The sequence below is a fragment of the Lichtheimia ornata genome (assembly GCF_029851405.1).
Source record: "Lichtheimia ornata isolate CBS 291.66 chromosome Unknown scaffold00166, whole genome shotgun sequence".
NCBI lineage: Eukaryota > Fungi > Mucoromycota > Mucoromycetes > Mucorales > Lichtheimiaceae > Lichtheimia > Lichtheimia ornata.
The window spans coordinates 1-21,677 of NW_026695485.1; the positions used below are offsets into that span (position 1 = coordinate 1).

At 44.3% G+C, this 21,677-nt stretch overlaps 6 protein-coding genes across 6 annotated transcripts; all 6 read left to right on the forward strand.

Annotated features, from left to right (window-relative positions):
* O0I10_012838 (uncharacterized protein) lies at nucleotides 1-2,577 on the forward strand (the record flags this gene model as incomplete). The annotated part of the gene is made up of 10 exons (XM_058492725.1): nucleotides 1-514; nucleotides 593-685; nucleotides 749-876; nucleotides 940-1,008; nucleotides 1,088-1,174; nucleotides 1,264-1,332; nucleotides 1,391-1,616; nucleotides 1,685-1,983; nucleotides 2,048-2,116; nucleotides 2,224-2,577. Coding segments are annotated over 10 exons (1,908 nt in total), but the record flags the coding sequence as incomplete, so codon positions are not given.
* Nucleotides 2,578-2,937: 360 nt separating this feature from the next.
* On the forward strand, nucleotides 2,938-3,938 carry O0I10_012839 (uncharacterized protein; the record flags this gene model as incomplete). Its single annotated transcript, XM_058492726.1, has 6 exons — nucleotides 2,938-2,995; nucleotides 3,065-3,161; nucleotides 3,238-3,290; nucleotides 3,379-3,489; nucleotides 3,557-3,721; nucleotides 3,793-3,938. 6 exons carry the CDS (start codon nucleotides 2,938-2,940, stop codon nucleotides 3,936-3,938), a joined length of 630 nt encoding a protein of 209 aa, XP_058336505.1.
* Nucleotides 3,939-5,827: 1,889 nt separating this feature from the next.
* O0I10_012840 (uncharacterized protein) lies at nucleotides 5,828-7,407 on the forward strand (the record flags this gene model as incomplete). The annotated part of the gene is made up of 3 exons (XM_058492727.1): nucleotides 5,828-5,891; nucleotides 5,963-5,995; nucleotides 6,059-7,407. 3 exons carry the CDS (start codon nucleotides 5,828-5,830, stop codon nucleotides 7,405-7,407), a joined length of 1,446 nt encoding a protein of 481 aa, XP_058336506.1.
* A 1,272-nt stretch (nucleotides 7,408-8,679) lies between these two features.
* Nucleotides 8,680-10,522, forward strand: O0I10_012841 (uncharacterized protein; the record flags this gene model as incomplete). The annotated part of the gene is made up of 4 exons (XM_058492728.1): nucleotides 8,680-8,861; nucleotides 8,923-8,951; nucleotides 9,015-9,474; nucleotides 9,535-10,522. 4 exons carry the CDS (start codon nucleotides 8,680-8,682, stop codon nucleotides 10,520-10,522), a joined length of 1,659 nt encoding a protein of 552 aa, XP_058336507.1.
* A 3,208-nt stretch (nucleotides 10,523-13,730) lies between these two features.
* On the forward strand, nucleotides 13,731-14,825 carry O0I10_012842 (uncharacterized protein; the record flags this gene model as incomplete). Its single annotated transcript, XM_058492729.1, has 1 exon — nucleotides 13,731-14,825. One exon carries the CDS (start codon nucleotides 13,731-13,733, stop codon nucleotides 14,823-14,825), a length of 1,095 nt encoding a protein of 364 aa, XP_058336508.1.
* A 1,146-nt stretch (nucleotides 14,826-15,971) lies between these two features.
* Nucleotides 15,972-21,300, forward strand: O0I10_012843 (uncharacterized protein; the record flags this gene model as incomplete). Its single annotated transcript, XM_058492730.1, has 2 exons — nucleotides 15,972-17,467; nucleotides 17,532-21,300. The coding sequence occupies 2 exons, from the start codon at nucleotides 15,972-15,974 to the stop codon at nucleotides 21,298-21,300; spliced, it is 5,265 nt and encodes a 1,754-aa protein (XP_058336509.1).
* Nucleotides 21,301-21,677: the final 377 nt, after the last annotated feature.

The following is a 21,677-nucleotide window of genomic DNA, read 5'->3' on the forward strand; positions in this document are numbered from 1 at the left end:
CCTCCACCTCCACCACCGCCACCAATGTCATTTCAGCAACAACAAATGTGTCTTCCCCAAACAGCAGTGCGAAGACCCAACCCTACAAATCGACGTCAAAGTGCACGTGCATCCAAGTATCTTCATCCTTTGGCTCTCAATTTGTGCTTTACATCTCTCAAATCTTTGCAGGAGAATAGCGTATCCACAACATCACCAACATCACCAACATCCTCATGTAATTTCAGCAGCAACGGACTTATTGACGCTTGGGCCAAACCACACCAAATCACCATGAAGCAGTTCTTTTGGTCCAAACTACCCGCCGAACGTATTCAACATACGGTGTGGAATGAGATTCACTCGCCTGATTTCAACAATGCACTGGATTCCCCTTTGATGAGCAGCTGTAGTGAAACCGAGGAGGAGGATGGTGAATGGTCAGCTGCACCACAACGATCGAAGCGTCCATCCGAAAACAATGTGCAATTGGATACAGGTGAATTGGAACGATTGTTTAAAAAGTCTCGAAAAGGTAAGTGTGTGTGGGTGTGAGTGTGAGTGTGTAACATCAACAATGAACGTGGATGGCATCATTGATGAATGAACATAGCAACCGGTAACAATGCAACCAATGCACCCAATCCTGTGGAAACAAAGCGCAAGGCTATCACATTGCTCGAATTCAATCGTGCCAACAACATTGGTAAGGGTATGATTGGTTATGCCTATGTACGATGCTTATAAGCCATTACTTTTTATGATGTAGCCATCATGTTGGCAAGGATCAAGTTGACCTACCCTGAAATCCGTGACGCTATTTGGAACATTGATGATCATCGGTTATCGGTCGACAATTTGATGGCCATCCGCCAATACATCCCCAACAAGGAAGAGGTATACTAATCACCTGCTACTACACAAGATGGATCGATGGATTAACTTTATTTATAAATATAGATTGAGATTGTCAAGGATTTCGAGGGTGATGTGGATGCATTGGGAGACGCAGAGCGTTATTTCCGTGCGGTAAGCAAAGCATTGTACCTGAATCTTGTTTAAATTGGCCATGTTTCTAATCTGGACCTGAATACCACTAAATATGCAGATTATGTATATTCCCCGACTGGCAGATCGTGTCAGCTGCATGATTTTCAGACGACGCTTCAAGCAAGAATTGGAAGAAATCATTCCGGTAAGATGGGGATTTTCCTTCTCAACAAGGAGGGGGGAGGGGGCTGTTTTTAGCTATATGCATGTATAAACTTAAACGTTGTCTTTAAGCAATTGGACGTACTGCAAGATGCCATCTGTGAACTTAAAGAGAGCACCCGCTTCAAACAAGTGCTAAAGGTATGTTATTCATCCTATTGATGTGGGGTCTCACTCCTCCTCACACCTATGATCTTAGACTGTGCTCGCTATTGGCAACTATTTGAATGGGCAAACGATTCGTGGCAATGCTTATGGTTTTCGATTGGATGCTTTACTCAAGATGCGAGATACCCGTGCCGAAGGTGAAGGTGTGAGCAACATGCCTACCTTGTTGCATTACCTGGTCCACTTTTTGGCCAAGAGTGGGGATGAAGTAGTCAACTTTCGTGAAGATATTGTTCATTTGGAGCAAGCCGCAAAAAGTAAGTGGCACTTGACCTATTTATGTCGCTCATGCTGCAAGTTGCTAATTGGGATTGGATGGATGCAGTGTCACCGCCCATCATTTTTGCATCTGTCAATGCACTGAATGCAAACATTTCCCACATCAAGGAAGAGCTGAGTCTGCATCGACGTCGGCGTACATCAGTGCACCAAATTGATCGGTTTGCCGAAGCAATGGATGAATTCTTGATTGAAGCGGAACCCATTGTCGACAATCTTAAACAAATGACACGGGACATTGATGACAAGCTTAAAGATCTTATCACTTATTATGGCGAGGACCCTGCAACCATCAAATCTGAGGAGTTCTTTGACATCATCCAATCATTCTCGGCATCATTTGCGGTATGTATTGTTATTGTTGTGATAGGTTAAAGAAGCAAGCATTGATGGGTACATGATGTAATAGAAAGCACAAGTGGAGATTCACGAAGCTCGGGAACGCGCGTTACGAAGACAAAAGCAACAAGAGATGCAGGTGGGTTATTTCTTTTATTTATTAAACTTATTTTTTGGGGGAAGGTTATGTGCATATTATCAAATCTTGTGCTCACGTGTTACATGTTGTGCGTATTTACACAACAGCTCAAGCGTAGACCACATGTTTCCTCCTCTTGCTCCAGTCGCGATAGTCAATCCACATTTGCATCATCGTCACTTTCTCGATCAACATCATTGAGCAGTGTTAGCAGTGCTGGAGATCCTCATCAACAATCGCCTTTGACACCAAGATCATTTAATCTCACATCGCCAAGTGGTTTGCATAAACCAGATGATGATGGTTTCGAGCATGTGCTGCGAGAGCTGCGCGCAGGATTGAAACAAGGCGAACACTCTTGGCGTATCAGTACCCCAAGTCCTGTTGTATTGCGATATAGGCAACGAAAAGAGCAAGAGCAACAAGCCATGGCATCCTCCTCACAAGAGATCAAGACTTGAAGCTCCCTTTTCTCCTTTTTCAGCCAATGTTCATTCCCATGACTCACTCATCCACCCACCTTCACCGTATTAGTATCATCACCCTAATAATACAGTAGTATCTTATCAAAGGAGAGAGACAAAGAAAAACAATCCATGTGTCCCATTAAAGTATATACATATCAACTTTATAATATCCGTAGCAGCAGTAGTATTATACATGTGAGTCATTGGCAACGGGTCGTTGTTAGGGCTATTTCGCTGTCATGCAAAACAGGGAAGAAAGGGAATACCGCAACACAGTTTTATCTTTCTTCTTCTTTTCCTCCTTTCACCCCCCAAAAGCGTCTCCCGCCATCTCTCTCCTCTTGCCACTGAACAATGTATGGATCATGGGCATCAACAATAGAAGCCAAGGTCGTTATCCTAGGCAGCCAAGGTAACTCTACCAACACTGACATTGTCGCTTTCCCCACTTGCAATGGCTGAAATGGACTCCCTTGTTTAGGTGTTGGCAAGACCTCTCTCGTTGTTCGTTATATATCAAAGACCTTTTCACCCAACTCAACATCCACCATTGGAGCCTCATTCATGACCAAGAAGCTGTAAGTCCATCCCTTTTATTCATGTGCTGGAGAATGCTACAACACCGTTTCTAACCTCACCATTTACTGCTTGCAGTAACGTAGACAATTGCAAAGTACGGTTACAGATCTGGGATACAGCTGGACAAGGTATGTATATCTATACAAATGTCAAGTTGGAAGTGGATGAATGACAAACAACGCGTTCCTTCTTTGTTTCACTGGACGCAAATGATAGAACGTTTCCGGGCTATGGCTCCAATGTATTATCGAGGTGCACAGGCCGCTTTGTTGGTGTATGATATCACATCTCAAGAAAGTTTTGTTGAATTACATTCATGGATTGAAGGTATGGGAACAATGAGACATCATTTTGCATAAAAGACTTATCGAGACGTGGGTTTGGTTTAACATAGAGCTCAAGAGAAATATGACTGACGAATTGGTGATCATTGTGGTGGCAAACAAGTTGGATCTTGCATCACGTAGAGAAGTACCAGAAGATCAGGCACGGGAATATGTCACGCGTGTACTTGGTCCTGAGACCCCGCTGTACGAAGTATCGGCTAAGGAGGATGATGGTAAGTGAGATTGGAAGGGAGGAGGTAGATCATATAAGGAAAAGGAGGGATATTCATTTTCTTGTTATCAGGAACCATTGAAGATATCTTTTTGGACTTGACACGAGTGCTGGTGGATCGCAAGCAATATAGTCTACCTGCCAATAGGAACAGACAGCCTCCCATCCATGTCGAAGATCCTCCTGCTCAATCGTCTTCTTGCTGTGGATTGTTTTAAGATCGTCATCCATCCTCTCGTATATACAGACTCTCACTCACACACCATGTTCAACCAACGCAACAACAATCACACACACTCACACACACATACACCACATATCACATTTACACACGCTCACCATTTCTATTTTTTTTTTGTTCTTCTTCCCTGCCCACTCCTTACTTTTTAGCCATCTCCTTCCTTTTTCCCTTCTCTTTCTCTTTTCCTCTCTCTCTCTCTCTTCCTCTCTCTCTCTCTTTCTCTTTTACCCTTCGCTTTCTCCACTCTCCGGTTGTTCCATCTTGTGCGGCGGGATACTCAATATTCTTATCTTACTCTTTAGTTCATTTTTTACATAGCGTCTCTTTTTTCTTTGTACTCAAAAGAAGCGGGATATACCCAACAAAGAACACATATCATCATTTTCTACACCGACAAGGTTATTTGGTCCGCACGTGTCATGCATGTTAATATCAACAACCACAATGAAAGATACCTCCTTGCCATCTATTACAGGTTGTGACAACTTTCAATCGAGTCGATTTGTTGTTGCTTCTATACTTTAGCGCAATCATTACAAGTGGGATAGAAAGTACTCAAGGGTAATTGATCGTTCAATGTCGTGCAACGTTGTTGTGCCAGGATCTAATATACACGCACACACGCATACACACACAACCAAAGGATAAAAGACAATGGGGATTGGTTACTTTGGACAATAAAGAGCATCTTTTCTTCATTCCAACAATGACCATGTTGACGCACATTGTGCTTATTATAATCACGCCATGATTTTCATCATCATCCAGTGGACCTGATTATGCGCTTGTTCGACCTGTTACATAATAAGTCAATGAGGAATGTCAAGAAAGTAAGGATGATGAGTAATAGATACACGTGGTTTGGATAAGATGTAAGGCGTAGATCGTAAAATTGAGATAGATGATTGTGGTTGTACGCACATCATCGGCATCGATACCGGTGTTGGAGAGCAATGTGCCGCAACAAGAGCGGAGACAGGGTCTCGTTTAATGAAAAAAAAACTTGTTCTCGCATGACGAGTAGACGTAGCTAGAAAATTGAGACCTTTCCCAGTTTGTTCCTGGATCCACATCTACTGAGAAAGAATGCTATAACAGGTACGCCTGGGCTGAGTGGATCTTCCTTACACACCGACGCATTTGCAAGCGTACTACCCTCACTGAACGACCTAGACCTTTGATATTACTATAGCAAACAATCAAACGCGTTTTCCTAAAAGATGATGATAATGATGATGATGTTTACCCGTCAAATTGTGGATGATTTCGCAAGTTGAAAACTTTCTTTTATCGCTCCGAGAACAAGGAGAAGATGACGAGGCTAATTTGACAGCTGTGCGTGTGCAGCACCACCATTTTTGTGAAAGTGAGGTGCTTGCATTAGGCGGCAATCCACTGGTTGACTGGTAGCACACACACACAGACATTCAAATATACACGATAATAATTTCTACCTTTGTTTCTTGATGTTTTGACCCCCTTTTGCTTTTCAAACATCAACATTTCGAACAACAGAACATAAGGAATATGTGGTTGTTGGTTAAGCAGGATGTTACCTGCGTACAAATACACTAATTTTTACAAGCGTGCGATCACTATAATTAGAGGGAAGGGATACAATGTCGTACAGAACATGAAAGATTCCACTCCACTTTTTCCCCCTTGAGTTGAATTACCCGTTTTCCTCTTCCTTTTCTTGTTCTCGTTCCCTCGTTCTCTTCCTCTCTTTTTTTCCCTTCTTTCTTTCTCTCCTTCCCTTCGTACGCACACACAGCACTCGCTCACACTCACACTCACACCTACATACATCCCCGTCCCTTCCTTTATACCGACTTTTTTCCTTTCTTTTTTTGATGCGTTTTTTTGATGCGCCTATCGAGTCAGTCTTTATTTCTGTTATTTGTTGCGATCATTGCTCGGATCTCACTTGGTAAGTCGGGACATTTATCAAAGTCTAAATACTGCAATAATAAATATTCATCCAATTGTGTGCTATTCTAGTGGCTGCTGATGCCGTACAAGATGATGCTACCCGTAAGTGAATCACAACAACGACATTTATTATCGACATCAAGGTATTCTAATGTACATTTACAGAATCCAACGCTTTCCGTTTCCTTTTTGCACGTAAAGAATCAACAACGACATCGAGTGCATCAGGTCACAAAGCTACAACCTTGGCTTGTGCGACGAAAACAGTAACCGATCATGTTCACCACACCGAGTATGTCCACAAACAAGTAACGTGCACGCCCACTGTCGTCTTTGTTCCGGCTGATGCAACTCCAACGCCATCGTCAGGAGCAGCAGCGGCAGGAGGAGGAAACCATGGTAGCCATAGCAAACATAAAACAACAACAACGACTACAACAACAAAGCATAAAACAGCAACTAAAACCTCTTCTCACTCGACAAAGTCACCCACACCTACCTCACACCATGGCTCATCTTCATCGCACCACGACCACGACGATGACAAGAAGCATGGCAGTGCTGATCGTTCGCCTGCCTCTTCCCCAACGACAACGAGTAGCGATGACGACGATATAAGTGCATTCACCGAGACTGGAGCAACGTCATCTCCTACAGGCTCTATCGAAGATCCCAATTCAGCTTCGAATGGCGATGGCAGCTCTACCGATGGAAGCGCTACGAATGGCGATGGTGGTGATGGCGACAGTGACACGAATTCAGATGGCACCACTTCTGGTGATGCTACCAATGGTGACTCTGGTGCTGCTTCTTCTTCTGATGGCAGTAGTAACAATGATACCACTGGCGATGATACCAGCAATGGCGATATCGATGGCGGTGATGATGTTGATGGTTCAGCTGATAATGGTGCCAATGGCGACGACAATGGTGCATCATCCTCTACTGACAATGACGCCAACAATGCTCCATCCGCTGACAACAATGGTCAACCCGACAATTCGGATCAATCCACCAACAGTCCAACAAACCGTGTTAGTGAAACACAAGCTGTACAAGGTAGCATGGCCAACAAATCGCTTGGTATCGGTCTTGGTGTAGGTATTGGCTGTGTCGCTGCTATTGGTCTTGCAGGTTTATTGGTGGCCAACAAACGTCGTCGCAACAATGCTGCTGCGTCCTCTTCCAATGAATACTCGGATGAGCCTGGTCCTGATACACGTTGGCGTCCACAGAGCTTCATGGGTGTTGTTGCATCGGTGGTAGCCAAATTGCCACGTTCTACATCATTGCGTAGTATGCGTAGTATGCGTTCACAAGGACGATCAACAACATCACAACAAGAACCAGCTGGTATGGCTGTTGGTGCCGGTCATGGAGCTATTGAAGATCCTCAGGTAGCTGCTTTGGGTCGTCATCCTTCCAATTCTTCGACGCGCTCGGCCGCGTCTCAACCACCCTCTTTGGCACGAGTTCGTGAAGAAGATATGCATGAGGTTGATTTACGTTATTGATCGCACAACTCTCACACACAACACACACACGTCCCTATACACACACTCACACTCACACACACAATCCCATTCACAGAGAGACAAGGGGAAAAGTGGAACATCTTGTCCCGAGCCCAATAAAACATGTTGTATTATCTCTCACATCCTTATATCACTGTATCATTATCATTATCATTACTCTAGACCACGTTGGAATCATATCCAGCAATAAACAAAGATTGGTTGACCTGATCATATAGAATTAATAGTAGTGGGGTAACACACAACTTGATGACTGTACACCATTCCAAAAGCTGTGCTTTGAAGAATGTAACAGCATCACCGCGGCACATCCTCTAAGCATGAGCAAATAGGACCAGTACATATTCGGATCAATGATTCGGCAGTGGGTCGGAAATCCTATCGACCAAATCCTGATCTTTGGGTTGTGGGTGATGATGCTTTATATATCTCTTGGTCATCCGATATTATTCCATCACTCAAAAGGAGGAAGAACACTCTTTCTTGCTTTATGTGTCATGTGCAAGTGTCACCTATGGGTTGAAACAAGGGTTTTATGTATAGAATGAATGATGCCATCCGATGATTTTGAGTCATCGGGGGGAAGGGCTTGTCGAGACCAAGTTTCTAATAGTGGAATTGTCGTCTTTTTAATTTTTGTCTTCCACCAAGTTTTATGTATAGCAGTAGTAGTGGTAGTAGTAGGTTTCATATCCAATGTCAAAATCCAGTAAGCTGATATCGTATCTTGTTGATGATTCATGCATGAGCTTTATAGGCTAATCATGCAACAGCGTTGTATGCGGGGGGAACATGACAAAAGATGAAAAAACTGGCGTGTTGATTTGCCAAACCTGATCTTAATTTGGAAGCAGCTTACTCCTTGGAAAGGAAACAAAAACAAAGGGCATTGATTGTATGTATACATTCACCAGGACCAGTAACACATAGAGATCCATAATCGTTCGTTTTGGTACATATGGGTAATTGAATAAGAGGAAGCTGCGCCCTTGTTGATATCATGGATGAGTGATATGGGCTAAGCACAGCAAGTATCTAAAAATAAGTGGTCTTGTTGGATGTGTGTCTCCCAGGGCGGGCGTAGTAAATGGAAACGAAAAATCACACCACTCCACACATCTCGCCTTTCTTTATATTCTTTCTTCATATAAATTATCCCTCTTGTTCCACCTCGACTCGTTCCTTTTCACTTGACGAACAAAACGACCTCTCTGTGATCTCTACATCGACAACCAACCCCACCAACCAACAATGAGATCACTTCATTGGCTCGCTATTGCTCCCTTCTTGGTAGCGGCAATTCAGGCCCAGGAGAACACTTCACCCTTCCATTGGTCTCAATCACAGCAATTCGTCTCTCAATATGCAAAGACCGGCAAAATGGAACAAATCGGTCGCACTGGTGTTGCTGCTATGCATGCCGTTTTGCTAAAGTAAGCTATCAAAGAATGAATGTTTATTTAAGCATGAATCACTCATTGACAACAAACATAGTGAAAAGAAGATTCTCGTTATCGATAAAGGTAATTCATAGATACAAAGTTATACATATCAATGATTACTGACGTTTGGGGGGGTGTTTATAGCCGAATGGAACGAGGCACAATTTGACACTGGCCAAAGTGCATTTTCAGTCGAATACGATCTCGACACCGACGAATACCGCATGTTACACCTTGACACCAACACATTCTGCTCCGGTGGTAGTTTCCTTGGAAACGGCACATTTATCAGCACTGGTGGCGGTGAACGTGTTGGTCGTACATGGAAAGCAGACCCTGGATGGCAATCAATTCGACACTATAATCCATGTATGAATGATACTTGCGAGTGGTCTGAGTTTTCTACTGGACGCATGGAGTTCAATCGATGGTATCCCACTGTGGAAACATTACCTGAAGGTGACATTTTCATCCTTGGTGGATCTACAAAGGGCGCCGCTGTCAATCGTGATGAGATCAATGTACCATCCTATGAATTTTGGCCACCTAAACCCGAGGGTTCCTTTGATTTCCCTTTCTTGAACGAGACCATGCCTTATAATTTGTAAGTGAAAGATTAACAGCATCATTCAAATCACCATGAGATGACTAACATCGCTCATAGATATCCATTTGTATTTGTACTACCAGATGGCAACCTCTTCATCTTCGCCAACAAGCAATCCATCATTTACGACTATAAAAAGCACGAGATTGTAAAGAGACTTCCTGACATCCCCGGTGTTGCACGTTCATACCCCCTCACTGGTGGTGCTGTGATGCTTCCTCTCGATCCTGCAAACGATTACAATGTTGAAATCCTTATCTGTGGTGGTTCAGATCGCATGAAGAACAACGCTGTTGCTGATGATACTTGTGGACGTATCAACCTTGGCGACGAAGAACCCAAATGGGAAATGGATACTTTTGTACACAAGCGTTTGATGCCTGATGGTGTCATTCTTCCCGATGGAAACGTCTTTTGGGTGAATGGTTGCCAACGTGGCTGGGCTGGTTATAATGGCCGCAATCATGATCCCACTTTTGATCCACTCATCTATCAACCCGACAAGAAGCTTGGTGACCGCTGGATGCAGGGTTTGGCTGATACTGATATCGCACGCATGTATCATTCGGTCGCATTGACCTTACCCGATGGCCGTGTATGGATTGCAGGTTCCAACAACGTTTCACCACCTGACATCCTTGCTGAATACCCCACTGAATTCCGTGTCGAATATTACTCGCCACCTTACTTGTTCAAGAGCAACACTCGCCCTCTCATTTCACATGTACCACGTGTCGTTGAATATGGCCAATCATTCGATATCTTACTTAATCTTGGTGATCTCGTCAAGCCCGGTAGTGAACCTGAAATCAAGGTTGGCTACTTGCGTCCTGGTTTCAGCACCCATTCAATGCATATGTCACAACGTTATGTCTACCTCAAGCACACCATCTCGGATGATTTGCAAACTGTCACCGTCGAAGCTCCTCCAAATGCAAACATCTTCCCTCCTGGATCAGGTTTCCTTTATGTCATTTGCGATGGCATCCCATCAAAGGGTACCGAGCTCTTTGTCCAGAAAGACATCAATGATCTCATGATCTAAAACAACATCCTGTAATAAATATCCATCATGTTCTTTTTTTTCTTTTTCTTGCAAATGGCTTTCTTCTTCTTTTGAAATGTAAAGTGTTTATCGCGTGCCATAGGCTAGTGCCATCCTCATAGCTTGTCATCCTTAATCAGGACGCCTTCGCATACAAGACTTAACGCTGCACCTGCATCATGATTTATCCCCCTTGTATAACCATGCAATATCGCACAATGTACCTGATACAGTAATCGAATAATAAAGAGTAGCTGTGATCCATTGAAAAAGCAAGGACTACTACTATGGTCTAGCACACCATCCTAACAATCATCCTACTACATGTCAGCTTTGTAGGTAATATTGTTGTGTGAGATTTGCAATATGGGTGAGCAGGTGATTGGTAAAGGAATATACAATCTCGTAGTATTCATATTTACAAGAACATGTAATTCTTTACCTTCCATATTACAATAAGACACTACCTCTTTAATAAGCTGGCCTGGAACAATGCCCACGGCAGCAACATAGCGCATTAACCCAACACTGCCAACTAATAGAATCTTCCTCCCATTCCCTGCTGTTGCTCAATCCACCACACGTGAACGATTCTCCTGCACCAGCACGTCAACTCCATCTTTCAAGTTTCTTGATCCGAGAGGATTTGACTGAAAAATGCTCAACTTGATAGCCCATTCCTCCCAATCATCTTTGTTTGCCAATCCAATGCATGTGAACGATTCTCCTGCTCCAGCCCATCATTTCCATCATTCAACTTTCTTGATCCGAGAGGATTTGGTTGAGTTACGCTCAAACACAAAACATCATTTTGCAAAGTTTTTTTGTAAACTGCCAGCTAATAGCCCATTCCTCCCATTCACCTTTTGTTGTCCAATACAATGCATACAATCGATTGTCCTGCTCCAGCCCATCATTCCCATAATTGATCTTTCTTGATTCGAGGTGACATGGTAGTATGGCAACAATGGGTGTTGTAGGATCATCATTATCATGTAAAGTGTAAAATGACACACACCCTTTTGCTATACGTGAGGATCATTTATTTTATTTACGCGTGCCTATTGTCTATCGTGAGGGTGCTGATGATGATGGGTGGGTTGTGTGTTTGGGTGGATGGTGGGTATTGGGTAATTGAGTGGCCTCAGTGTAATAGCAATAGGGGATTTAAACTCGGGGGACAGCAGCTCCACGACTTGAGACAACGCTTCTCTTCTTTTTCTCCCTCCTCTGCTTTTATCCAATGCATGTCATCCCGATCAAGGTAATGTATTATAAAAAAGTGCTCTCGTTGGCTGTGAGGTATTGAATGAACATGCATTGTCAGGGAGTGAGTGTGTCCAAGTGCTGAGGAATGAGCGTGGTTGGTGGTTGGTTGTTGCCATGGCGATATTGTTGCTTCCTTTTGCTCGTTGCTATTCCCGCTCTACGCTTGGTGTCAACAGGTACATTCAGAGCCCAATGTTGCAGCCGAATTGGTTCCATTGACGCGCCAGCTTGTATAGAGGGCAAGTTTGGTTTCAAGACGGCTGGTTTGGCGTTTTGTTTCGGCTCAACTATACTACCACACCATCGTTTTCAGCTTCCAGTAACCAACAACAACGGGTCTTTGTGTATATGGAAAAGGCAAGTACAATGAAACAACAATAAAAAGGGTGTTTATTGTGTGTGTGCTAATAATGAATTGAATAGGTTTCTTTGGTCAGGCAATGCAGCTTGGGGCATCATCATCATCTCTTTGGGTTCAAGTCCCAGCCTGTATCAAGTGGTCGCATCGCTCTGCACTAGCCAAGTGTGCTGGAAAAGCTTCTTGGAACGCATCCAGGGCTCTATAGGCCTGCGTTTGAGTTGATGGGTCGATGACGATGGATCTTTGGAAGAGCATGGTCACCGTGTTGAGGTAAAAGGGGATTTGCAACAGCTTGTAGTCGCCCCGGCCGTGAATGTGTTGACATCAGTGCAAAACAACACGCTCTTCCCGTGATAGGCTCGTTCTTTCCCTTGAGGATTTCTTTTCATGAGGTGGGAAAATGATTGGAAGGATTGGGGATCATTCTTTCTTTGGAGAGGATGAATGAGGACAACTATGAGCCTGGACTCTACGTAAGTGAGTCCTTCCTTGCCATGGATCGAACTGGCCTTGCGTGATTCGTCCAGTGCCTTCTCAAGAACAAGGGAGCGCCCGACGTTGCTCGTATGGTGGTGATTTGGTTTGTGAATTCCTTCTGATTTGCTTTCCTCCTTTGAGAGGATCGCCTAACGGTATACCAAATCGCCATCATTCCGGTACCAGATGGTCCAACTTGCCTGCTTTCTTATTTGTAGAGACGACGATTATGATGATCACCCCATCTACAACAATGACAATCATAACGTCAACGAGATTCAAATTGGATGTTGGTGTGACGGATGAGATTGAGGACTGGTGACGAGTACGAGTAGGAATGATGACGGAGGACGACTACGACGATGGTGGTGGCAATGTACAGTAGCAAGGTAGCTAGATGAAATAAAGCATTGTTTATTTATTACACGCTTGTTGGAGGTTGCTAGCTTGTGGATTACATACTGTTGGTTCGAAGATGGAATAATAAAGGTGGTCCGGTTATCGGTCATGCAAGAAGTATATGGCTTTTGTGATACAATACATAATGAGGAGTGGGATGGCCTTGAGAAGAGAAAAAGTGAAGAGATCCCTCCATTGAGTTTCAGGATGAGTGACTCATTCAATATGTATATGCATCTTTTTACATATACAAATTGGTTTATGCAGCTCGACCTTCTCCCACATGCAAATGTGATATGGAACCATTATTGTCGTACATATACCTTGACACACCTTCATGGTTCGATGTTGTTTCACTTACGTACCTTCACAAAAGGCAATCATCATGATCATCCATGTGTGCAGCAACCTGTCAAGGACGTGCTTGTGTAACCCACCACGTGCCATTTCACTCAGCTCTTCATCTTTCCGTTAATGCAGCCGACACCATCCACTAGGGAAAAGCAACCCCATCACGCTTACAGCATATGGAAAACATAAAGGTGTCTCTATCTCTAAACTTTACAATCAAACGTGGGGTCTTTAATAGAACCATGTTGCTCGGCGGGGTGAAAGCGATCTTGTGTCAAACAATGAAGTCCATGGTGGCCAATCCCAGATTTCGCAATGTCGCCACCAGCCAAACTGGATCTGGGGGTCGACATGGCTCTTCCCCGTAAACCTAAAAAATCAGTGGATGGGAAACCATCCCACGATAAACCCATATCGTACGCCTCCCTCGCCACCATCCATCGGGAACCTGTAGTTCTCTTCTCGCAAAGTAAGCATAGTCGCCAAGTATGGAGACGTGCCGAAAATCCCCATTCTCTACTTTTTGATATATCCCGTTTACAAATAACAGACACCGAATTCCGGCGAGCTGTTGGACAATCACCATTAAAACAAGGTGCACATGGTATAGTCGTGCATCGCACTCGATCCTATGCCATTGCTGAAGTTGCCTTCGAAACCCAAGCTATCGCTGACAAACTCATACAACAACCTGTAACCCTTGATGATGGATCCAAAATTTTCGGCTCTCATCCCATCCCAGATGAATGGGACGTCGTCAAAATTAACCTCACCCATATCCCTCTGTATACAAGATCAATTCTCTCCTCGTCAATCCCTGCAGCTCTCAAACCTTTTGGACAACTACTTGAACTCGGCATATACCTCGAACAAGATTTTTTCACTGGCAAAGGTTACGCCTACATCAACACCAATCCCAAACACGAAACCAAAAACAACGTTTTCCATGTACCACCTCAACAACTAGTCCACTCTGTTACTGTATCACGCAATGATGGGTCGTACCCATCTCGTATGTTCGCCACCTGGTCCAAGATGCCATTGTATTGTCGCTACTGCCATTGCTCGGGACACACTCGCCTTCAATGTACCCAAAAACCTCAACCACGCTGTCACTTCTGCCAAGAACTCGGCCATGTTCGCAAAGATTGCCCTATTAAACAAGGAAAGACACCTGCCCCTGAATCCACTACATCGGATCAAGCAAACCTTAATCAAGATACCACCACAGCAAGCTTTACATATCGAACCAATAGCAAACGCCAACGAAACTTTTCTCCATCCCATTCACCTCCTTTGAACTTCACCCCAATCCCTGTAACGGATAACAGTAGCGCTCCGGCTACAACTTCTACCTCACCACCAAACCAGCAATGCCCTCCACCTAATGACAAGCAGCCTGACATTTCGTCCACAAAATGTGAAACGGATGATATGGTGACTTAATTTAGATGATGAAAGCGTGGATGGCACGTGAGTGCCAGCCTATCTTTTACTTTTGGTCCTAGGGACTTCATTCTTATAGCTTTTTTCATTTGCGTTGCACCTGCGGCGCATAATAAACACCGTTTACACAAAAAAAAAAGATCTGGGGGTCGACCTCTTCGACGACGACGACCAAAAAATATTTTTTGGGCTAGTTGCGACATTGAACGTGAAACTTTCACACAAGTTGCTGTTGGCCAAGCCGAGCCCATTGCTCTATTCAAAACCCCACGTTCGATTGTAAAGTTTGGAGATACAGGCACCTTTATGTTTGTAAGCGTGATGCTCTATGACAAGTGGTCTTTGTTTAATGTAAAGTATCTAGACCTTGGAGAGCCAAAGATGCAGAAGGACCTCTTTGTGTAGCTGAGCTAAAAAGTCAGGACCTCAGGGACGATGCATGACAGGTACGCAAACGTCATTTTCAGGTCATACATTGGCAGCTAATAGCCACTTTTGTGCATTACCAACTTTTGTGCATTCTATTGTAGGTGGACGATGCTCCTGCTCTAGACATTCATTTCCATGCTTAAAGTAGGTTGATCCGAGCTGATTTGGTTGAGCTACGCTCACACAAGATTACATCGGTTGAGCTACATCGAGCATGCTCTATGTCCAGAGTGATGTAATCTCTCTTTGACTGTAGCTTAGTCAAATCAGCTCGGATCAACCTACTTTAATCATGGAAATGAATGTCTAGAGCAGGGGCATCGTTCCCATGCAGTGGATCTCGCAATAATAATGATTGGATAAAGGTGGCCGTTAGCTAGCAATACATGCCTGTTCCTAGATGATCCATAAAGTAATTATACATTGACCCTTTCATTCATGCAAAGTAGCTGTGTTACACAACACGATCCTCTGCATCTTTTGCTCTGCCAGGGTCCACCTACTTGACAATGAACGAAGACCACTCTTCATATAGCATCACGCTTACAAACATAAAGGTGCCTGTATCTCCAAACTTTACAATCGAACGTGGGTTTTTGAATAGAGCAATGGGCTCGGCTTGGCCAACAGCAACTTGTGTGAAAGTTTCACGTTCAATGTCGCAACTAGCCCAAAAAATATTTTTTGGTCGTCGTCGTCGAAGAGGTCGACACCCCCATGTCTTCCCCGAATTCGACCAATTTGCCTGATAAGGAAACAGGCCCTACAACACCTGTAACCCTCCCATTGCGAATGACTTATGCAAAGGTTGCAAGTCGCAATCGTGAATCGCTCATGCACCATGAGGTGACGACCAAGACAGTAACGTCTAACTCGGATACGACAAAAGCTGAACGCATTGTAAACACCAATGTGTTTCGTGGTGGTGGATCCCCAGCTTCGGTTTCAAGCATTTTCTTTGACGTTAGCAGCCGTGGCGAACGGTTGCATGATGTATTGGCTTTGATCAGCAAGGCGTATCCTAACAACTGTGGTGGTGATACCCATAAAACAGGCCCTAGGGTTCTTGTTGAATTGTATCTTGCTACTGCAGCCGAGATTGAAACAGCACTCCAGCAAGGCGTTCTTTTTGACGATGGCATGCGTATCATCCCTTGCCGTGCTATGAGCTCTGACGTGGATATTGCGCGTATTCGGCTGACATCTCTCCCTCGAATGCCTATCCCTGCCCTTGTGGAAGGCCTCAAAATGAGTCTTCGCTCATTTGGAAGAGTACTCGACTGTGGGATCTATCGTGAAACACGTTCACAAATGTTTATGGGAGAAGGTTTTGCTGTTTTGGATCGTACACCAACAGCTGATGATTCAACCTCGTGGTCCTCTCTCTCTCACACTATCAGCTGGTGTAACACCAATGATTTTTTCTACGCTACTTGGAAAGAAATGGAGCTACACTGTGCCAGATGTCATCAACCAGGACACCATGTACGCCTGTGTCCCGACAACCCACAAAAACATCGACCATGTTATGCGTGTGGGGAAAATGGACATATTGCTGCCGAGTGTCCAACACGTTCCAATTCTGTTCGTGGTGCCACAACAAAAAAGAAAAGAAAGACTCGTGCTCAACCTCCTGTCACCAATGCTACAACACATGATGCATTACCTGTGACACCTGAGAAGGACACCACACCTACTCCTTCCGACAAAGTGCCACCAGCTTCTCCTATACGTATCACAACATCATCACCACCAGCCTCTCAACATGCCAAGGATTTGCCTACCGAGTCTGTGGATTGGGATGATCTTGCCGAACAAGATGCCGCTGACAGTGAAGGTGAAGAGCCCTCGGATACCGACGGCATGGATACGGATGAACCGAATCAAGAACTAGAAGAAGCAACCGATCAATTTTTGACCACATTCGACCAATACGTGGATGACCACCCAGAGGTTCTTTCGAAGGAGCTGTCTATCAAAGTGCCCCGCCATTGGTATGATCACCTACACGCCTCTGATATTGCCAAAGAGGACATCTCAAAATTCACCATTGAAAAACAACGTCTCATGATTCACCTTATGTTCGAGCAAGCCCCAAAGCTCATTGAACACATGCAAGGGCTATGGATTTCTGGTCAACACACATCACGGCTTATGAACAATGCACATGGTAACGCTTTGGGTCCTGAGCAGCATCAGGACCCCAATCTTACGTATCAATAATTTAATCATGATTAAAGACAACATACTGAATCTATCATCTCTCAATTGCAACAGCTTACGAAAAATCACCAATACATCAGCCAGGGACTCTCTCATCCGATATCTCCGGCAACATCCTTCATCACCTCATATCATCACTCTACAAGAAACCAACGCCATCGATCACGACACAACAACAACATTCAACATGCTATTTCGATCTCAACAATCTCTTTGGTCACATCACTGCGGCATCGTATCACTCGATTCCGACTTATCATTTCAACGTATATCAATCGATCTCAACAACAGCGATTTCAACAAACGTTTTATCTTCACCAAAGTCTCATCACACAATCAGACTTTTGCATCATTCTTTCTACTCACCTTATATGCACCAGCATCAAGTACAACACAACGTCGATTGTTTTACACAGCACTTTTGGATTCACCGATTTTCACATCGATTGATCCTCACTATACTGATCGGCTCATCATCACTGGAGACTTCAACTTCAACGTCTATCAACAACAATCAACACGTGATCGCATCTCTCATCGATGGGTTTCACAATTACAGCTCAACTTTGTCGATTGCATCACCGATACTTCATCATCCTTATCTCTTCCAACATATCGTACCGGTGTGTCTTTTCATTCTACATTGGATTTTATTTTCGCCTCACGATCTTTTCATAGCTTTATCCTACATGGGGACGTTGAATTTGTCTCAAGAACATGGACCGATCATGCTCTCCTCTCCGCACGCATTCAACTTGGATCACCAAGCACTGGAAAAGGATATTGGCGTGGCAACCCCAATTTTTCCTATATTCCTGAATTTCGACAAGAACTTGTAATGATGCTCAACAACTTATGGCCAACTCTTGACACGATTGATTCTCTTCAACAACGTTGGGAACACCTTAAATCGGCTTTGCGTCGCTTCACTCAACAATTTGGTCGTCAGCGCACTCAATGGCGTCAACAACAACTAAAAGCATTAATGTCCAAGCGCAATCGTCTCCTCCGTTCCAAACCACCGCCCAACGTTCTTGCTCAGTTTCTTCCAAGAGTCGAGCAACAAATCAGCAATCTACAACAAGAAACGGTCGACATCTTAGCTTTGAAAGCTCGTCAACGATGGCGTGAAAAAGGAGAGAAGGCAGCAGGGTATTTAAAAAAGAATGCAACTCAAGCGAAATCTAGCCGTATGATCACCTCTTTTGTTCATCCATCTACAGGTGCCACGTGCTCAGAAATCAATGACCTCCATGATGCCGCAACCACTTTTTACCAAGAGTTGTACACGCCCACAACAATCGATGACCATGCCTTGGATGCCTTGCTTGTTTCCAGCACTCTTCCATGTTTATCATCCAGTTGGCAGAATGATTTGATGATGGATTTTACTATTGACGATTTGCAAGATGGCGCTAAAAGAGCACCAAAGCAGAGCAGCCCTGGACCCGATGGTCTTCCCTACTCTACTTGGTTTTTGGTTTTCAAGCACCCTAGTTATCATTCTCTTGCTTGTGCGGTTTTCAATATGGCTCTTCAGCAAGGCATATACCCATCTTCATGGAAGGACACGTGTGTCACCTTGTTGCCAAAGAAAGGAGACCTCCAATCCCTGCGTAATTGGCGCCCGATTTCTTTAATCAACACCGATGCAAAAATCTTTACCCGGCTATTGAATGCGCGTCTGGTCCAAGCTGCGGGCTCCTTGATTAATCCATTTCAAACCGGATTCATGCCAGACCGATTCATAGCCGATAACGGTATGTTGGCCAAGTTAGCGATGGAGCAGGCAAATGGTCACGATTCGTCCTCTTCTATAGCATTGCTTCTCGATCAGGAGAAAGCCTACGACCGGATTCACCCATCTTATTTGCGTCAAGTTCTCTCCAAGTTTGGTATCCCGGATGATTTCATCAATGCTGTCAACAATTTGTTCTTCTCTACCCGCATTCGAATCAATATTAATGGGCATCTCTCACCTGCTTTTACGCAACAACGTGGTCTGCGACAAGGCGACCCGATTTCTCCCATCCTATTCAACCTGGCAATTGAGCCTCTCCTCCGTGCTATCATGGATGATGATTCCTTTCAAGGTGTCCAGTTGAATACTGCCCCACAAGACTCAATGCCATTGCCTTCTTTGCCAGCTCTCAAGTGTCAAGCTTATGCGGATGATATTATGGTCTTTCTTTCCAATCCACAAGATCTCGCACGCCTTCAGCTCCATCTCAACCGGTATCAGCTTTCTTCAAACGCCAAATTGAATGCACACAAATCTCAAGCCATTTCGTTGAGCGGTCAACCACAACCAGAATGGAATCAGACTTTGGAACAGGCTGGATTCCCCACATGTCACGATCGAACTTGGTCATCAGCAGTGGTTTATTTGGGCTATCCTTTAGCTTCATCTAAACGTCAGCTAGATGTTTATCTGGATAAGTTGCTTTCCTCTGTGCGTTCACTATGTCATGATTTTTCTGATCGTCAATTGTCTGTTCGGGGTAGAGCCACCATACTCAATATGCTGATCTTGTCAACAATATGGCACACGCTCAGGCTTGTCGGTGCTCCTTCATCTTTCTTTCGGTCTCTACGGGCCTGTATGGGTGGATTTTTAATGCACAAGATGTTTCCTCGTGTGAGCTTACAAAAGCTTTGTCAACCATTGGAATTCGGAGGACTTGGTATTTTGGATCCTGAGAAACAGCAAGGTGCTCTCCAATTACGTTGGCTGGATCCTCTTTTTCATCCCTCATCAGACTGGAACTACACAACACTCGCCTTAGCCCATCATTTACGCCATGCACATCCATCCATGCCTGATCATCGATTTCCTTTGCTTTTGTCTTCTTGCCGCAAGTCCATAGGTGAAGTTACCAACAGTGTCTCGTCGCTATTCTTCAAGGCTATGGATTTAATGTCTTTGGATATTAGTTCTCTTTCCTTTGATGTATCCGTTGTCCTGCAGCTACCTCTCAATTGTATATGGTATGACTCCCCTGGTCACAAGTTGAAGCAAAGTCGTTTTCGTCACCTCAAGGTTCATGATATCTTTTATCTGAATCCGTCTGCTGGCTTCATCCTTTGGAGACCGATGACCCGAATTCCATTACAAACTCGCCATAAGTGCCTTGCCAAGTCCCTCCTACATGCCGTATCCCAACAACACATCCACTTCCATCACTTTTTCCAACGCTTTTTCTCCGCTGAGCCATATCCTTCCTCATCCATTCTCTCACCCACACGGATGGATGCCTCACCTATTACGTCTTTCATGGATGCCTATTTTGATCTCAAGTCTTGGACGACTCGTCGCTACCGATCAATTTGTCAACCTTCAACACCGCTCATACCATCCATCCCACGCAAGACATGGAAGATCTTTTGGTCGTCACCTATGGAACACTCTGCCCGCAATGTCTGGTATCGAATCATCCACAACACCATCCCCACCGCCACTCGTTTAGCACATTATGGTATACACCATAGCGACTCCCTTCACTGCCAACTTTGTCATGTTGCCGATGATACTTTGGATCATTTTCTAGTCCTTTGTCCTCACCGACGGCTGATTTGGATGAACCTATGGGATGATCAATTCCACGGCCCATACCATGCTGCGTCTCTTCTTCGATTCCTCAAGCATCTCACTTGCTCTCGCTCTACTGTCTCCTTTTCCAAACTTCTCGCCATCACTTCCTGTTACCTTTTAGCCATGTGGCAACTTTATTGGTTGAAGGTTTTCAATAACCAACACTTTCATCATGTCCATGTTATCACCCGCGCTCAACGTTTGTTGGCACGTTTCTCTTTATCAGCGTAGTCAGTATATTTATCCTCATATCGTTATCATTCTTGTTCCTTTTGTCACACACTAGGGGTATCACTCTCCGACATACTCCCTTTAAATAAATCTGAGGCCAAAAGCCTCCTTACAACGAAGAGGTCGACCCCCAGATCCAGTTTGGCTGGTAGCGACATTGCGAAATCTGGGATTGGCCACGATGGACTTCATAGTTTGACACAAGATCGCTTTCACCCCGCCGAGCAATACGGTTCTATTAAAGACCCCACGTTTCATTGTAAAGTTTAGAGGCACAGGCACCTTTATGTTTTACATATGCTGTAAGCGTGATGCTATATGAAAGAGTTCTTTGTTCATTGTAAAGTAGTATGACTACAATAGAGCCAAAGATGCAG